This window comes from Delphinapterus leucas, chromosome 11 (genome assembly GCF_059928025.1).
Source record: "Delphinapterus leucas isolate spDelLeu-1000000601 "Yukka" chromosome 11, BTC_Dleu_Yukka2, whole genome shotgun sequence".
NCBI lineage: Eukaryota > Metazoa > Chordata > Mammalia > Artiodactyla > Monodontidae > Delphinapterus > Delphinapterus leucas.
Window position 1 is genome coordinate 44,744,830 of NC_143139.1, and position 16,965 is coordinate 44,761,794.

General features: G+C 52.3%; 2 protein-coding genes across 2 annotated transcripts in view; both read right to left on the bottom strand.

Moving 5' to 3' along the window:
• Positions 1 to 1,266: 1,266 nt before the first annotated feature.
• On the bottom strand, positions 1,267 to 10,007 carry TAC3 (tachykinin precursor 3). Its single transcript, XM_089920899.1, has 6 exons — positions 7,342 to 10,007; positions 4,840 to 4,948; positions 4,618 to 4,647; positions 4,071 to 4,124; positions 3,594 to 3,668; positions 1,267 to 1,519 (listed from the first exon to the last, which is right to left on the bottom strand). The coding sequence occupies exons 1-5, from the start codon at positions 7,654 to 7,656 to the stop codon at positions 3,595 to 3,597; spliced, it is 582 nt and encodes a 193-aa protein (XP_089777025.1). The 5' UTR covers positions 7,657 to 10,007; the 3' UTR covers positions 1,267 to 1,519; position 3,594.
• Position 10,008: 1 nt separating this feature from the next.
• MYO1A (myosin IA) overlaps positions 10,009 to 16,965 on the bottom strand; it is a 28,263-nt gene continuing 21,306 nt past the window's right edge. The window contains exons 22-27 of the mRNA XM_022571793.3: positions 15,632 to 15,763; positions 14,897 to 15,003; positions 14,373 to 14,505; positions 14,106 to 14,258; positions 13,800 to 13,927; positions 10,009 to 13,524 (exon numbers count right to left, since the gene is read on the bottom strand). Coding sequence (XP_022427501.3) covers positions 13,398 to 13,524; positions 13,800 to 13,927; positions 14,106 to 14,258; positions 14,373 to 14,505; positions 14,897 to 15,003; positions 15,632 to 15,763 — 780 coding nt within the window. The 3' untranslated portion in view covers positions 10,009 to 13,397. The remainder of the gene's footprint in view (positions 13,525 to 13,799; positions 13,928 to 14,105; positions 14,259 to 14,372; positions 14,506 to 14,896; positions 15,004 to 15,631; positions 15,764 to 16,965) is intronic.

Below are 16,965 nucleotides of genomic sequence, written 5' to 3' on the forward strand. Positions count from 1 at the left end.
GAAGCTTTCATGACCCAAATAAATTCCCCAGACTCTGCAAAATTACCCCACTTTTAAACCGTCTAGGTAGATCATTTTGAAAAGCCAACAATATAACGCGTTGGAAAAAGGCTTGAGGATTTGGGGTGAGGGTATTCTTTGACCTCTAGCAATAAACCTGACACCAGAGATACTGAGGTGAGCGCCCGCACCATAGAGCTGTGGGTCCAAAGTTGCCCCAGTCAGGTTCTGGGAAGAGAGCACTTTCACTGGGGTGAAGGACCTGCAGGAACTGGTCTCTGGCTCCATGGCCCTGACTTTACACAGCCTTGGGAGAACTGAGTGTCGACTTTGTATCAGGGTGGTTCAGGGCCATGGCCAAGTCCCCTACACCGGGCTAAGACAGGGAGCCTGAGGACTTCCCAGGCTGTTCCATTAGGGTACAGAACTCCCCTTGGGATCAGTGGGCTGTGATAGCTAGCACATCAGATTAATAAAAGACACCCACACACACCTCATTTAAGTGCCTTATGTACACTGCAGACTACTAGACCAGCATTACAGGGGCTGGTAAGAGTTGCATCACAGAAGAGTAGGAAATAAATGTTTTCCCTTTATAACTGGCCACCACTAAAAAGATCTGCTCTCCTCTTTCTCAGCCCCTATAGTAACTTCCCTGTCTATGCCCCACCCTAGCAAGATCAAGTGCTGTTTGCTTGTCTAAAGCCCTGCTACAATGTAAACTCTGTTTACGGATCACCATCTTATCCACACGACCTGTTGCAGGATCCAAGTTCAATATTCGGTGACAGAAAAATAGTACAGTGCTTGGATGCACCCTCCTCTGGGCTGGATCTTCGCACAGCCTTGACCCCACTTCTCTTCTTTGAGTAGGATTCAGGGACTGATGTCTCCCAGGCCCATCCTGGAAATACAGACAAGCCATTCAGAATATCTGTACTTCTTTATCTAAATCTGGTCTGCGAAAGTCTTTGAGTGCTAGAAACCATCTTCCAAATTCATTTCTCCTTTTAATCACTAAATAAATCTTCTGATACCAATTGTATGAAGCAAGGAGTAAGACACTGTTGGGGAAACCAATATGTGTACAAAATAAAGATACTTCCATTTATATATGATATATGTGTGTGTATCATATATATATATTTGTGTATGTGTGTGTGATGTAGCTGCAAGAGTCAAGAAAGAGGAAAACCCACCCACCAACCCACCAACCAAATACATCACTCTGGGTCATAATATGTAAAAATTCTTTATTGTTGAGGCGTGGAGAGAGACATCATATTTTTAGGATGCTACAGAAACTCCAGGGCAACCTATAGTCAATGCCTGCAGGGACTGGGGCGGCTCACTAGGCAGTTTCTACAGCGGGTGGGGTAGAGGGTTGGAGAAGGGGTCAAAGCCCAGGAGTGTTACAAGGATGTGGGAGAGGAAGGGAAATAGGAGTGCGTGCACCTGGGGATTGGGAGAGGGTGACAGATGTCTTCACGATGCAGCCCAGGAGTCCAGAAGTGGAGTGCTGAGGACCAAAAAAAGAAGAAATCACATCTCTGTCCTGTAAAACTCCCACCAACCACCCACTGGGGAGGTGGGGGAGAAAGGGAGGGGCATCTGTAAGGGAGAAGTAGAGAGAATGGAAGTCTTAACCCTCAGCTATCCCTGTAGTCTTTGAACTAGAGGACCGAAGTCTCCTAGCCACAGGTGCATGCGTCTTCCCAGCTTCCATGTTTATCACGCTATGGTCTGAGGGGCCCATGCAGAAAGAAGTACTGGCAAAGTTCATAGCATCCTGGCATCCCTATGAGCCAGGCATACACACAGCCCTGTCCAATGCACCCTGGCACTAATGCTCCCCTGGCCTCACTCAGTCCCTCCTCCTCTTTCCAGAAACCTCCCAGAGGAAGGACAGGCCCAGGGATCACTTCCTTTTTCAGCAGTTTCACATGAATGAGATAAGATGGCACAATGATCTGTGTTGATCCATCTCATCTAACCTCCTTTAAATGCCAGCCCCCAGGGACCTAAGTGTCTATTCTTCCCAGCACCTAACAGGTTGAGAATGCACCATCAGTGGTGAGATTATGAGGGCTGCAATTATGGGCCTGGTCCCTCTGAAAGAGCCTACGTTCACCAGAAAGCATTACAAGTAGATTTCCACGATGCACTTGTTTCTGCCATTTGTATAAAATACTATGGCAAAATTGCACTGTAGTTATCTTTATGGTTGATGCATAACGTTGGGGAGTGTATATCATCCAGATATAGCCGCCCGTATAATTATCTGACCGTCAGCAGGACTGAAATAACAGTCTAATGACAGCAAAATGATACAGTAAGTACCATGTAATCAGTGAGTTACGGTTATTACGGCTTTTTGTACCCTCTCACCCAACACTGAATGGGGGGCCAGACCCGGTCTCTGGGCCCGGGGAGTCACACATAGGCAGTTTCATTGAGAACCTGCTCCTGGTCCTTGGGGCTCCCTTGAGACCAATGAGTGTGGGTAACAGGGCCACAGAGAGAGGGGCAGGAGTCTCTGTGAAGACTGAGCCTTCCTGATCCCTCTCCTTTCCTCCCCTGACACCTTCAGTGGAAGCCAGTGCAAAGAAAGCCATCAGTGAGCTGCTATTGCTGTGTGTGGGAAGATGGTGTCGAGGCAGACGGTTCCGTGTTTTGACAAGACACTTCCCCGGGGGACTCACGCTTGCATACCAAGTGGAAGAGCTGTCAGCCCACTCGGGCCCAGGGTCCAGCCCAGACAGCTCCAGGCAGACAGACCGGAGCCCGCCAGGGTCAACACTGGGACCTTCCCCACACTTCCCAGACTACAGTCACAATAAAGCCAACACACAGCACTGTGTGCCAGGCACTGTTCTGAACACTTTACCTAGACTCAAAACCACAGCCCTGCAAGGTAATACTATGACCCCTGTTGTTCAGATGAGGAAATTGAGGCACAGAAGGGTTTTGTAACCTGGCCAAGGGACACAGCTAGTGAGTGGCAGGATTCGAACTCAGGCCATGCTCATATTCATTACACTGCACAGAGCGATTAAGATATGGTTTCCAGCTACTCCCCATTAGATTTCAGAGTTTGTTGCATTTCTTGCTAAATCACCCTTGCAAATAACTATATAGTGGACCCAGTAACCCGAGATTCTGAATGATCTGAATGGTTTCAGCCTGCCTGGGAAGCAAAATGCTTCACCTGTGAATAGATGTGGTACCTGTAATTATCAGATGATGGTCTGTCCACCTTTTGCACAAATCACAAGAATGGAGTCCAAACAAGAGAAGCTGCTCATCAAAGAAACCCCAGGGGAAACCCCTCCCTTGCCATTTCCTACCACTCAGCCATAAGCAGGGATCCATGAGACTGGAAAGAGATGAGAAACAGGGTGTGTGTGTGTCTGTGTGTGTGTGATCACAGGCAAGCACACACTTCTAAGTGTCAGGCACTGGTAGTGTATTTAGGCCATTAATTATGAGCATTAATACCCATAGCATCAGAGGAAATGCTCCAATGCTCCTCTGGCAACCTACTCCCCCCACATACACACACACAGCCCCCTCTCCTCTCCCTAAGTACTTACTTCATTCCACATTGGAGGGATACTTGAAGGTGCCAAAGCTGGGGACGTTCTCTTGGTTCACATCAATAGGATTGTCTGTGGTGAAGTAAACAGTGTAGTTAGGAGGGATTTTTTTGCATATGACCTTCACCCTGACCCAATAGCAAAGGGCTGGCTATGAAGGACAGCTTTGGAAGACAGAGTTGGGAAGTAGACGGATGCTCTGTTTGGGAGATGGGGGCGGGGGGCGGGGGAGAAGCAGAGCTTGCCTGACCCCCTCCCAGCTACAGCAGAACTACCTTATAAAGGTCTCCGTCCTGTGCTCCCGGGGAGGGCTGGACTGTGGACCCAAGCCGATTGGGTAGAAGGGGCAGAGGAACCCTCACTGTAGCTAAGAAAAGTCCTGTCTTTCCCTCTGGTGACAAATATGAAGCAGCTGACTTCTGCTACATCTTTGCCAGCACCCTAGCCCTTCCACCGACCTCCACATCTTCCTACCTGGCTGGATGTTCCTCTTGCCCATGAGACCCACAAAGAAGTCATGCATGTCACCTGCAGAAACAGGGCCAACATTTTCAGCGGTGATAGTGAGGGGCTGATACATTTCCCCAGACATGTGTCAAGACTTCTGAGGTTGGGCTTCTGGTCTCTGTTTCAGTGTCTCACCACAGCTTACTCCCCGCAGTTAGCAGGCTGTCCCCTAGGCCCACCCTCTCTGTCTACCTCTCCCTCCCCCACATTTCGAGAACTCTCTGAAATTCTCCCACCCAACAGGTGCCTGGCTTAGAATCTTCACAGCCACCAAGAGATCCTCTTGGTTCCCACTAACCTACCAGTGGAGGGAGACTCCACCGTGCCCCGCACACCTGCTTCCTCTGGCTCTCAGCGGCCTCTCCCGTTCAGGAAAGGCTGGCTGAGCAGTTGCAGCTGGCATGCTGTTTGCGCCAGCTGAGCCGGGGCCAGCCGAAATAGTCACTGTGCCCTGTGCCCATGGAGCTCTAGGCAAGTGGTCAGCAGAGATCAGGAGGGAGAAGAGGCTACTCACGTTTCTGGGGAAGTGACGACTCCTTAGGACCTGTGAAGCAAGAACAAGCATGTAACTGGGGAAAGGAATCTGCAAAGTGATGATTAGAGGGGGTTCAGATCACAGCCCTCAATAATTCACTAAGCCATCTCCAGTCTCCTTCCCACGCGAAGGGGTCTCCCAGGCCTATTTAATCTTCAGAATCCTGCCCCACACGCCCCTCTGCCCGGGGCTGCTTCCTACCCACGCTAGCCTTGCTCAGCATTTTGAGCAATCCATCTAGGGAGACTGAGCGGCTGTCATCGAGTCTCCGGAGCAACGACGGGGGCAGCTGGTAGAGATTCGAGTCCTTCTGGGGAGAGAAACAAAGAGGGCTGAGGAGGAGGCTCACACCCAATCCACTCACTCTTTCCCCACAAGAAATGGCCTCTTCTTGAGCTCATCACAGCTGAACTTAACATCCTATTTCTTTCAGGATTTCCTCTGGTTTACGGTAGAAGCGAAGTAGGCTCTCAAAGTGTGGTCCATGGACCAGCAGCATCGCCGCTGGGAGCTTGTTAAAAATACATAATCTTGGTCTACGCCAGACCTACTGAGACAGAATCTGCATCTTACCCAGGCCCCCAGGTGACTCATAGGCACAGCAAGGTTTGGGAAGCACATGTAAAGGGAACACATTGGGCATCCCTGTAGGCCGACCAACTGTCCCGGTTTGCCCAGGTATGTGGGGCTTTCAGTGTTCAAGCTGGGACAGTCCCCGGAAAGCTGGGAGTTGGTCATGCTATATCCCAAGCTCAAAGGGGGCTGACCCTTGGGGCCCCCTCCCAGCTCCTGCCACCTCTCAGTGAGAAGAGCCATTGGTTCTTTTCTCCCTGGCACACCCGGAACCCGTTTGACCAACGATGTGGTTTCCCCACTAAGTGAATGAGCCAGGAATTCCCGCACTCACAAGAAAGGCTCATCAGACGGAGCTAGTGTCCTCTGGTCTGTGCTCCATGATTGAGTCACAGACAGGACTCGGTCCTGGGGACAGGTGGGGGTAGGCAGTCAGGGCCACCAGCAATCCTGAAATTGCCCCCACTCTTCACTGTGTCCGTGGATGTTTCTCTCCCTGCGTTTCCCACCACCTCGCCCTCTCTTTTCTTCTCCATCAGGTTTCTGCCTCTGTTTTTGTCCCCCTCTCCCCTCTCTCCCCTGGATTTAGAATTTCACGCAGGCAGCACGCTCAGAATGAAGCCTCTTCTTCCCCTCCACAGATGAACCCCATTCTAGACCTGCTGCCAAACAGGGGTTCTTTCTCATCTTGGTGGTTTTTCTTTTTTAGCAACTTGGGCACAGCAGGATGGTTGGTGGGCACACATCACACACCCAGTTTATTGCGGCTGCAGAGAGATAATGACAATTGATCATGTTTGGAGATTTTCACCTTGAATCTCAGCGGTTCCTCTCTCTCCAGAGCCTAGGGGTCCTTGGGCGGCTGAGCACACGCAGATGGGCATTTACCCAGGATGCACCCACACACGTGCCAACCTGGCTGCCCAGGCACACATACATCCTACTCCCGTTCCGTCCCAATTTCCCTCATCCTCTCGGACCTGCAGGGAGAAGGGGCAGGATGGCAATCTCTATTTTGTTGACCAAGAGGGGCAAGGTCTCAAAGCAAGTTTGTCTCAGACCCAGATATTCTGACTGTCTCCAGCTGGAACTTGGGGCTCCAAACACAGTGTCCGGCCCATACCTGGCACTCGCTGTGTGTTTTTTGAACTGGTTCTGGTCTTTTGGAGCTCGTGCAACTACTGCAAGGATGCCAGCCTATCATACCTTGGGACACCTCTCCAGCTGGATGAGGGCTGGTGATCTCTCTCTTTGCCCAGCCCACAACTTCCCACGCAGCCACTTCCCCAAATTGTTCAAATAGTCTGCGCACCTCCTGTAATGAGATGCTGAACAGATCTGAGCTGGAGAGGCAGTTAGACTTCACACACTGAATATGTAGTAAGTTCCACATGTAATCATCTTAAAAACATTCGCACCAGTGTAACTGCTGTCTTGTCAAAACCTTGAGAAGACTTCCTCCCTGCTCTCCCCCAGCACCCCTACCCTGACATCTCCTACTCTTTTTCTTAGATGAACTTTGGAAATTGGGGCCCAACCTGTTTTGTGGGGTCTTTTCCTATCTTGACTAAGCAGAGGCTAGAGGGGGACATGGGAGAGGAGGGAAGAAAGGGTTGGAATGTTAGGAGCACCTGAGGTTATTGGGGCTGGGTGAGCAGGGGATAAGGGAATTTATTTGAATTTTGAAAAAAAAAATACATATAGCTGATAGGTAAAAGAGCACACAAATGACTATTGGGGAGAGAAGTTCTGACTGTGTTTCATACCATCCAGGAAGTGGGGAGGATCTGCCCCCCTGCAAAGGGACAGAACCTGAGCTGGACCATAGGGAACCTGAGACAACGCTATCCTACCCCTCACAGTACCACCCGATCACCAGGTCACCACACAACCAACCAAACAACATATTAGTGCCGCACATTTTATGTACAAGGTGTCAAAGACACGCAGAGGGACAGAGACACTGACAGACATACTGGGAGAACATGAGGCCACTGGAGAGGCTGGGCTGTCCAACCCTCTGATGGGTAACTCCCAACCCGCCCGTCCCACCTTCCTCCCTACCACGGTGGGACAGGCAGAGTGCAGCCTTATGATGCCAGGCTGGGTGAGCCAGAGTGGGTGCCTTACCTTGCTGTGGCTCCCACCAGGCACCACCTGTTCCTGTGACTCCTCACACACTGCCCCCAAACTCCGAGCCAAGCTGAGGGCCAGGATAACTGCAAACAGCAGGGCACTCCTCATGATGCCTAGGAGTGCAGACGGACAGGACAGAGGGAAGGCAAGGAGGAGGAGGACACAACACAGGTGCAAACATGGGAGACATTCATGACTAGCAGCCTGGCTTGACCCTGCTTCCCCAGCCCCCAACTCTCCCGCCCAAGCCTTAGTCTGGGAGAGTCTCTGAGCTGGGAGGCGCTCAGTTTCCCTGCTCCCCCACCACATATTTCCCCAGGATATGCACCTGACAATGAGCAATGGCGCAATAATGTGGGGGACTCTAGCCTCCCAGGGAAGATAATAGATTTATAGGACGTGCATGGGTCAATTTCCTTAGTCGGCTTGAGGAGGGATCCTGGGTGCTATTTTCCAGCCCTAGGTACCCCAAGACTTAGGCAAAAACTTTCTAATATAGGAAGAATCAGTCTGTACCCACAGGCTCCAAACACTACATCAACCCCCATTGACTCCTCTTCACCTTCCCAGTATCCTGCTCCCCGATCAAAGGCTGCCACCTTTATTCCCTCCTGACTCTGCCCCTGTCCTTTGGTGCCAGCTCCTGTCCATCCAACATTCTGCCGCTTGTGCCTACCTGTGGAGCAGCTCTGAGCCTGGGGCAGATGGTCCGGCAGGATCAGGGAGCTGGCCGGGAGCACTGTCCGCTCCCCACACACTCTGCTGGTGCTGCCGTGAAGAGAGAAACAGGGAGTGGAGGGGCTTGGGGAATGTGGCAGGAGCTCTGGCCCAGCTCCCAGATAAAGGCTCTGGGAGGGTCTGGGGGAGCCGGGGGAGGGGCTGAGAATCACCAATCCCAGGGTGGCTGGAGGGGAGGGGGAGGCTGGTGGGGGGAAGAGGGATATAGGCTGCAGCCACACACACACACACACACACACACACACACACACGCACACACCACAAACCCAGCAGTGAACGGCGGTTATCCAGCGGCCCACAGTCCAATAGCCCCTGAGCTGTGCATGCTAAGGGATGATGTTGCATACGGTTTGTCACAAAATTTCCATGCCAGAGCCTACTCAACAGGTGCGGTCCCTGGGCTCTCTCTCCTCCTTGTCCACCCACCAGCTCTTTGCCCTTTAAACTTCCAGCCTCAACTGCCCGGCCAAAACAATTTCCGCCAGGTGCTGCTCTGGCCCTTCTACCACCAGGATGAGCAGGCTCAGGTCCCTGACGATTGAGAGGTGAGTCTGGCACACCCTCCAGTCCTCAGTTCTCCCTCTGTCCTCCTCCCGGCTGGAGCTGACCCATCGCGTTGGTCCTCAGACCAGTAGGGTTGGTACTTCTCCCCACTAGTGAATGCAGAAAACTCCAGGGTCTGCCCCCCTCCACCTCCCCAGTGCCAGAGCCTCTCCCCATGGCCTCCCACCCCACTCTTGACCCCTGAATCAGCCTGACGTAGTTGCATCCTTCCAGGGTTCTGACTTCTATCCTTCCTGCTGTCATCTCTGAAAGGAGGGACAGAGCACCATGGCTGAGCTCTTCCCCTACCCTCACCCCCGCTCCAGCATTGATCTCTTAACTGCTTCTTTTTCTCCTCACAGTTGCATTTTTTTCCACTCTAATCTGTCTCCCTACAGCTCAGGCATCTTCTCCCCTGAACTTTCAAGCCTCTAGTTCACGCCCCACAGTCGAGGGGCCTTATTCTGCTCACTTCACACCCAAGGTAAGAGAATCCCAGGGGAGAGGCAGAGTCAGGATCTGATCCAGATCCAGAGAGAAAAGACCCAGAGAGGAAAACATACTGCTGCAGGAGACGAGAGGAGGGAAAGAGAAAGCCAGCTCCAGAGCAATCATCACTCTTAGCATTTGTAATGGGTGCAGAATTTGAACATTTGCAAGACGCTTCGGCAGAGAGCAATCCAACTGATTCTCATCACCTCCACCGTGTGAGTAGGAAATATTCCTATTTTCAGATGAGAGAACTGAGGCTCAAAAAATTCAGTCACATGCTCTAGGACATATAGCTATTGGAGAACAGCCTCAAATTCAGGTTTTTCTCACTCCAAACTTCCCCTTCATTTTACTGCACTGGTCTGTACTTTGACCAGTAAGGGAACAGTTAAGTCTCCCAGAGGGAGTTGGGGGTCCACCTCTCCAAAAGACCTGGAGATTTGGGACCTTGTGCTCTTCTACATCTTGGGATTGGGAAGAGAATCATAGCTCTGTTGCATATTTACTACAAAGACTTCTGCTCACCAGCACCTTCCCCAATCACCCTATTTAAAATTACTACCACTCCATTCTCCATATCCCTTCATTTCTTTTCTTCATATATTACATCAAACATACTACAATTTTACTTATGGTCTGTCTACCCCACATCCCACCAGAATGTCAGCATTATAAGGGCAAGGACTTCCGTCGCTTTACTGTTGGATTCCTAGCTCTATAGTGCTTGGCATATAATAGGTGCTCAATAAAAATTTATTTATAAAACAAAAAAGCAAGTCTGAGTCCAGCTTCTTGCATTGCGGCCCACAATGTGGATCCTCCACAGAGCCTCTCAAGCACTGCTAGGGTCCTGAAATGTTTGTCTCCCCACCCTACCCACCCTGGGGTTTGGGCCATACTGAGAAGTCATTCCGGCTTCACGGGGCCCCATGTTCATCCCCGAGTGAGGGCAGCAGCTAGGTCTCAAGGCCCCTTAATTATGTGAGAGGCCAATGGGGCCTCAGTAAAGGCTTCCCATTACCCAGCTAATTACAGGGCTCTGTGGGGCAACCATGGCCCAGGACTCAGGGTTGGGAGCCATTAGTGGAATAAAAGGTAGAAGTGGAAGGCTGTTTACATGTTAATGGCATGACTTGTTCATGCCTTTGAGAAGCTCTGATGCTATTCCTAATTGGACCAGGTCACCTCCCACCTCCTCCTCTTCTCCTCCCTCACCAATCTGGAAAAGGAGGTCCAAGCTGGGCAGGCTGGAGGAAATTGGGGGTGCAGTAGGAAGAGTGTGTTAGACTGAGGGCTAAGAACAAAAGCCTCCTGGGTCCCATCTCTACATCAGCCTCCCTCCCCCACCAACCCATCCATCCCTGCCCCCAAGCCCTGGGACTAGGGAAGCAAGGATTCAGCAAAGGTCCGTCATGAATAATCTCCTTTGATGATGAGGCATCTCACAGAGGATGGCAGGAGCCAAGGATGGGGGGAGCAAGGAAATGGCAGGGAGAATTGACCACCTCTTGATCTCTGGGATTAGCAAAGACTTGAAAGAGCTGATGCTAAGTCAGAGAGGTGATGAAGGAGGGAGGCTTTGGAGGGCTAGCGCAGGCTGGGCTTCACTTTGCCCACAAATCATATGCAAATGACATGTAAAGCAGGTGCTGCAGCTACAGAGAACCTAGGTGTGTTTCCTTTGAACACTTACTCTTTGAGCCACACCTCAGACACTAACTGTCACTGGCCTAGTGGAGCAGGATCCCTGGCAGACCATCCCTCTGGAGCCCCCCCCTCTTTATTGCTGGTGCAGGTTGGGGGTGAAGCCAGTACAACACTGAGCTGAGATGCTTTAATCGGCCATTCCCAGGGGTCAAGGTGGAGCACGTGCCTGTGCGCGCGAGCTGGCCTGCATATGTCCACCACATGCACAGCTTGGGCGCGACACGTGGACCCCTTCGACATCCTGGAGGGGTGCTGCGGGCTGCTGAGGGAGGGGGCTGGGCCATATGTGACAACGGGTGGAGATACCAGTGAGGAATGGAAGGATGCCGAGTCCTGTGGCCAGGACACAGTCGGGAGACAACCCACAGCACAAGGAGAAGAGTCCCTCAGAGCCTGGGGAAGAAATGGGCTGAGCCAAGAGGGCTGAGCTAGAGTGGTTTGTGCTGTGAGATGCTCAAATGGCCCCTCTTGGGGGTTAGGGGACTCCAGGATGGCTTGTGCCCCTCAGAGGCTCAAACAGCCTAGACTTTGAGAGAGCTGGACTGGCTGTGAGCAGGGGGGGCAGCAGAACTTCAGCTTCTCCCATCATGATGGAGCCAATTCAAGCCCTATAACACAGGTGGGGAAACTGAGCCCCTATAGGCTTCAGGGAACAAAAACACACACTCCTGAGCTCCAGAAGAGAAGAGAAGCAGAGACAGGAAAGAGGAGGAGGGAGGGAGAGAAGGGAGAGTAAAGAAGAGAGGACCCCCCACACACACCTCCCTCAGCCTACCATCTATCCACATGACTGACGGGGGGAGGACAGGAAAGAGAGCAGGGGCCCCAGCACTCCCCGCTCCTACCATCCCCAGCCCGGAGAGCTGACAGTGCCTTCAGCCCTGGGAAAGGAAAAGCAGGATAGGGAGCAGCAGCTGCATATTCTCCTGAAATTGCTTCTGAAAATGACCAGACACTTCACTGGGAAAGTGACGACAATTTGGGCCCTGGGAGCAGCAGATGAGGCGAGAGCGGGGGCGGTCAGGCTCTGGTCACCACCCCCCTCTCGGCCTGGTTCTGAGAAGTAAAGGACGGGGGAACTGTTGGGGGTGGCGGAAGGGTGGCCAGAGCCCCAACTCTGGACACGGCTCCCCACGACAGCTCTAACCCCTCACCCACTGGGAAGGGCTGCCTCCCTGGGCCCCATCTCAGCTCAGAGCAGGGTGTGCCAGAACACGGGGCTGGCTTGTGCTCTGAGGGCTAGATTAATCGGCAGTCAGAGGATGAGCTAATCAGGTCTCCCGCCAGCATGACTACCTGGGGAGTGAGCTGCCTGCCAGTGGAAGCTGAGGTGGAGGGAGACCCCAGCCTCAAGGCACCGTGAGCTCAGCGGAGACAGGGAAGAGGCAGGGAAGGCAGAGGTCCGAAAGGAGGCAGAGCCGTCCAGACAGAAACAAAAGGCAGCCGTTTGTGTGCTCGCACAGAGCGCAGTCTACATTTTACTGCAAACCCAGGAGATGCTTGTTCCCCAAAGGTAGAGAGCAGAGTGGGAGAGGCTTAGACAAGACAGAATCTATGAGGAAATGGCCATGAAGGAAGTGGGGGAGGGCGATATTTAAAGCATTATACAAACTCTTACGTGTTAACATTAGTCAGAGCCCACAGCAACGGGGACAACGAGATGGTGTGAGACAGTTGGAAACCAAGAAAGAAATAATGACGATGACACATGGAAAATAAATGAAGACGAGAGGGAAGAGGTCAGTCATAGGGATGGGAGAGTCCGGGTGCGGGGGGCGTGTCCCCCTGTCAAGTGCCACCAGCTGCAGGCCCCAGCTGTGGGGCAGTGATTAGTAAGATAACTGTTGGCAGCAGCCTGGCATCTCTGGTGTACGGAAAGGAAAGGGGTGTCAGGGGGCAGGTGTGACAAAACCCAGTGCTGAGCTTGGGGTGGAGGGAGCTATGGAGCCGGGGACCCTGCATTCCCCAGCTCACCTCAGCTCGCATAAGCCCTCCAGCCTTGGGCCTCTTTCCGGGCTAAATCTCCAAAGGATCCCAGTTTCTGCCAAGACAGGAATCCTCACTTCTTCCCTCCAGGGACACACTTAATGAATCAGCTCATTGGCCACCTGCGACCTGAGCCCCATCCCCGACTGCCCCACCCCCACCCCAGTCTCTCCAAACCCCGCCAGAGCTCAGCCGGTCAAGGAGCCCGGAGACAATTTCCCTTCTTTTTCATTCTTATTATCTGCATTAGCTGGCTCCAAGGAGCCTGAGGAGAGGAAAGGGAGGGGGGCGGAGGGTCTAAGTACAAGCCAGTGAAAAGATGGGGGAACAGGGACCCACCCACATGACCATACCTTTGCAAAGCCTCTTGTTTTATTAGTGGGCAAAGAGGCTGAGGGCGGGAGGAAGCTAAGTTTGGAGAGAGGACTGGAAAGGATTGGGAGAAGCAAGGTCCTCTTCAAGGGTTCTGCACTCTCTGAGCCCCACCTCCCATCAGAGGGCTCAGGCACGGGAGCCTCCCACGAAGGTGGGTGGGTGGGAGTAGGGCTGGTGCTGGTCCAGGAAGAAGAAACTGCTGCACCTCCTCACTGCACAGTCACCTCCAGGCAACGACTCCCCTTCTTCTTGCAGCTCAGCTTGCCATTCCCACCACCCCCAGGGCCCTGGATGACCCTGACAGCCAAGCTGCTCTCCTTGAACCTCACTGAGAACCTGGAGGGGGAACAGACAGAAAGACAAAGCTAGTGCCCTCATCCCCTCACCCCTACTCCTGTATTTTCATGGTGGCTTCCCCTCCCCTTCTTGAGGCAAGTACATCCCCCCACCAGCCCCCTATGTCAGAAGACTCAAGGCCGCAGAGAACTTGGGTGGCCCTGACCTGACATAGTACGCTTCACTTTCTGACAGGACAAATTTCCCCGGTCACAATGACCGCCAGCTTGGTCATCTGCCCCAAGCCATCCCGCACCCCCAGCTCATGGCCTTACTCCTCAGTCACGGTGACTGGAAGCTGCCTCTGTGTGGCATCCAGCACAGTCCGGTACATTTTGGTCAGCAGTTCAATCACATGCTCGCTGACCAGCAGGAAGTCCCCCTTGGAGCCCACTGATGATATCTTAGGAAGGAGAGAAACAGCAGGGAAGGGATTCATTTTTTTCTCCTCAGGAGCAGCCTGGGAGATATCAAAGGCCCAGAGTGAGAGGTCTGCTCTCCATGGCCTCCAGCTCGCCCCAGCCCTGTGATGCCCACCACCTTCTCCAGTCTGGGGCCCTGCCCCCACCCAGCTCTGATACCTCACTCAGATGCAAGCTAAAAAGCCCATCCTTGAAGCTGGTGACTGACACCCCGGCCACACTGTTTAGTGCGATGACAATCTTGGCCTGGGAATTCTTGGTGTCTGAGATAATCACATGCCCCTTGGTCAGAAGGAGAATTCGAGAGGAAGTCTAGGGACAGAACAGGAAAGGGTGAGGAAGGGTCGTGATGCGTCCCCACCCTTCCAGCTACCAGCCGAGGCTCTGGATCAGGCTGGGGGAGGAGTTCAGGATATGGGCCTTCACCTTGCCATTGCCACGGTTGACCTTCATCACAGTCTCAGCCACCAGAACAGGCCCTTCCTCCCTGCCCTTCAGCTTCTGTAGCTTGGGGTTTCCTTGCAGCCCAATGTAGTCACCGTGGAATGGAATAGGGACACTGAGGACACACGGGAGGTACGCAGTGGAGATAAGGTCCTTACCTCCGACCTCCAAGGTCCTTGTACCTCCCCCCCCCGGGGTTCCCATCTTGGTCCTCCCGTGCTCCATCCCCCATCCTCCGCCGTACCCTGTGTCTCAGCGGTTCTCAGAGCACGGTCCAGGACTGACATCAGCATCCCCTAGGACCTTGTTAGAAAGGCAAATTCTTTGGCCCCACCCCAGACCTCCTAAAACAGAAACTCTGAGGAGGGCATGCCGCAACCTGGCTGTTATCCAGTCTGCCAGGTGACTCTGAGGTGCACTAAAGTTTGAGAACCACAGCTCTGTTCCACCTGGGGAATCTTCTCTTTGCTATTGATGAAACTGCACAGGGTCTGGGAGGCACTCACCTCTGGGGGTATGAAGCCTTCTTGCCCTTGAACAGTTCGCTGGCACAGAGCTTCTCCCTTAGGACCTCTACCTGCTTTGGGGACAGCTGATCCCGGAATTTCTTGCACTGTGACAGGGGCGGGGAAGGAGGACACTTCAGAGGGGGCAGGGTCTGGAGGAGCACTGGGGAGGGGAAGGGGGACTGAGGGATGCTGGGGGAGGGGGATGGAAACAGTCAAATACAAGCCCCAGGAGGGCTGTGTGCCCACAGCACAGCACAAGGCCTACTCCCAGACAGGTGCTCAAAAGTATTTCTTGAGTAGAAGAACTCTGTGCTAAGTGAAATAAGCCAAAGGACAAATGTGGCATGAGTTCACTTATATGAGGTACCTAGAATAGTTAAATTCATAGAGACAGAAAGTAGATCACACTTTCTGGGGGCTGACGGACAGAGGAATGGGGAGTTATTGCTTAATGTGTACAGAGTTTCAGTCTGGGATGATGAAAAATAGTCTGGAGACAGATGGCAGTGATGGTTGCACAACAACGCGAATGTGCTTAATGCCACTGAACTGTTTACTTAGAAATAGTTAAAATGGTAAATTTTATGTATTACCACAATAAAAAAAAAATTTAAGTGGAAGAGGGAGGCAGAAGAGGAAAATCAGGAGGAGGAGAAAAAAAAAAAAAAAAAAAAAGACAAATGAGAGAGGAGTTGCCTGAGCACCAGGAGAGGCTGCCCAGGCCCCGCTCACCTTCCACTGGTAGAAGAGCTTCTGAAGCTCGTGGTTAGCTGTGTTGAAGTACTTGTAAGGGGCAGCTGGCCACCTTTTGTCCAAGACATTGGTAGGCAAATCGTTCTTCAGCCCCAGGAGGAATTTCCGTGCCTGGGTTGGGAGCAGGGGCGTTGGGAATGGGATGACGAGAAGACCTCCTGACAGGCAAACTGGCACCCAGATCCCACCACTTTGAGGGAGAAGGCCACCCACAGGGAGAAGCAACAAGTGGAGTTGAGGAGATGGAAGGGAGTCCCCTCCTGATCTCTTTCAGTGTGAATGTAGACTTGAGGTTGGGCAGTAACAGCGTGATCAGGAGATGGAGGGGAGAGGAGTAGTTCCAAGCAGATACCTTCTACACAGGGTGGTGAGGTGGGAGGAGCAATATGAAAACTGGCCTTAATATTTTGCTTCTGTAGCTTCCTATTCTCGAGGCTTATAATTGCCTACAGATGGCTGCCCCACTGTCTGTGTTAGCTATTGGACAGGTGCCAAATCTTCCCTCCTCTCTGCTCAGTCAAGGCCAACACCTCAACCTGGCATTCAAAGTCCTCTACTTAGAGCCCAACCTCATGTCACAGGGTCCCCTGCATTATCTAATCCTGGCACACCAACCAGACTGGACTCCCTGACTTGCCCCTGCCCAGCCCACTCATTATCCCTCTGTGCCTTAGCTCATGCTGCTCTCAGCTCAACTCTGCCGACCCAGATTCTACCTATCCTTTGAGATGCAGCTCAAAGCCCTCCCAGATTCCCTGGGCCAGTGGTGTCTCTCCTTTCTTTGAAGCCCCATAGCACTCTGTCTATACATTTGTTTTTGTACTACTGTTATTTGCATGGAAATCTCCCTCTTCTACAGGGTGAGTCTTTGGGAGTCAGGATGCTAGGTCCTGAGTTTTTTCACCATTCAACATCATTGAGCATCTGTTCTGTGCCTGGCACTGTTCTAGGTATGGGGACACAGCAGTGAACAGAGTAAACAAAGCCTCTTCTCACTGAGTTTACATTCTACTGTGGGTGGAGAAGGAGACAGCCCACAAGCAAATAAACATAGACTGTAGCTTCCAATAATTATATACGCTATGATGCAAAAAAAAAGCAGAACAGAGACAGGAATGAGTGGTAGCATATTCCAGACAAGACGGAAAGCCAGTGTGACTGGGCTAAATTGAGCAAGAGAAGAAAAGATCAGAGAGTAGGTTAGCCAAGGAGAGATCATGAAGGGCCTTACTGTAGGCTGTGGTAAGGACATTTGGCTTTATGTGGGGTGAAATGGAACACCTTTAGAGGGTCTTAGAGGAAGAGTGACATAA

Excerpts from the sequence above, each read along its gene's own strand:
- TAC3 (XM_089920899.1), bottom strand. The coding sequence starts at position 7,656 with ATGTGGTGGGGGAGCAGGGAAACTGAGCGCCTCCCAGCTCAGAGACTC. Across the intron at positions 4,949-7,341 it reads CTGGTGGGAGCCACAGCAAG|AAGGACTCGAATCTCTACCA; the intron begins GTAAGGCACCCA and ends TTCTCTCCCCAG. Across the intron at positions 4,125-4,617 it reads GTCGTCACTTCCCCAGAAAC|GTGACATGCATGACTTCTTT; the intron begins GTGAGTAGCCTC and ends CTGTTTCTGCAG.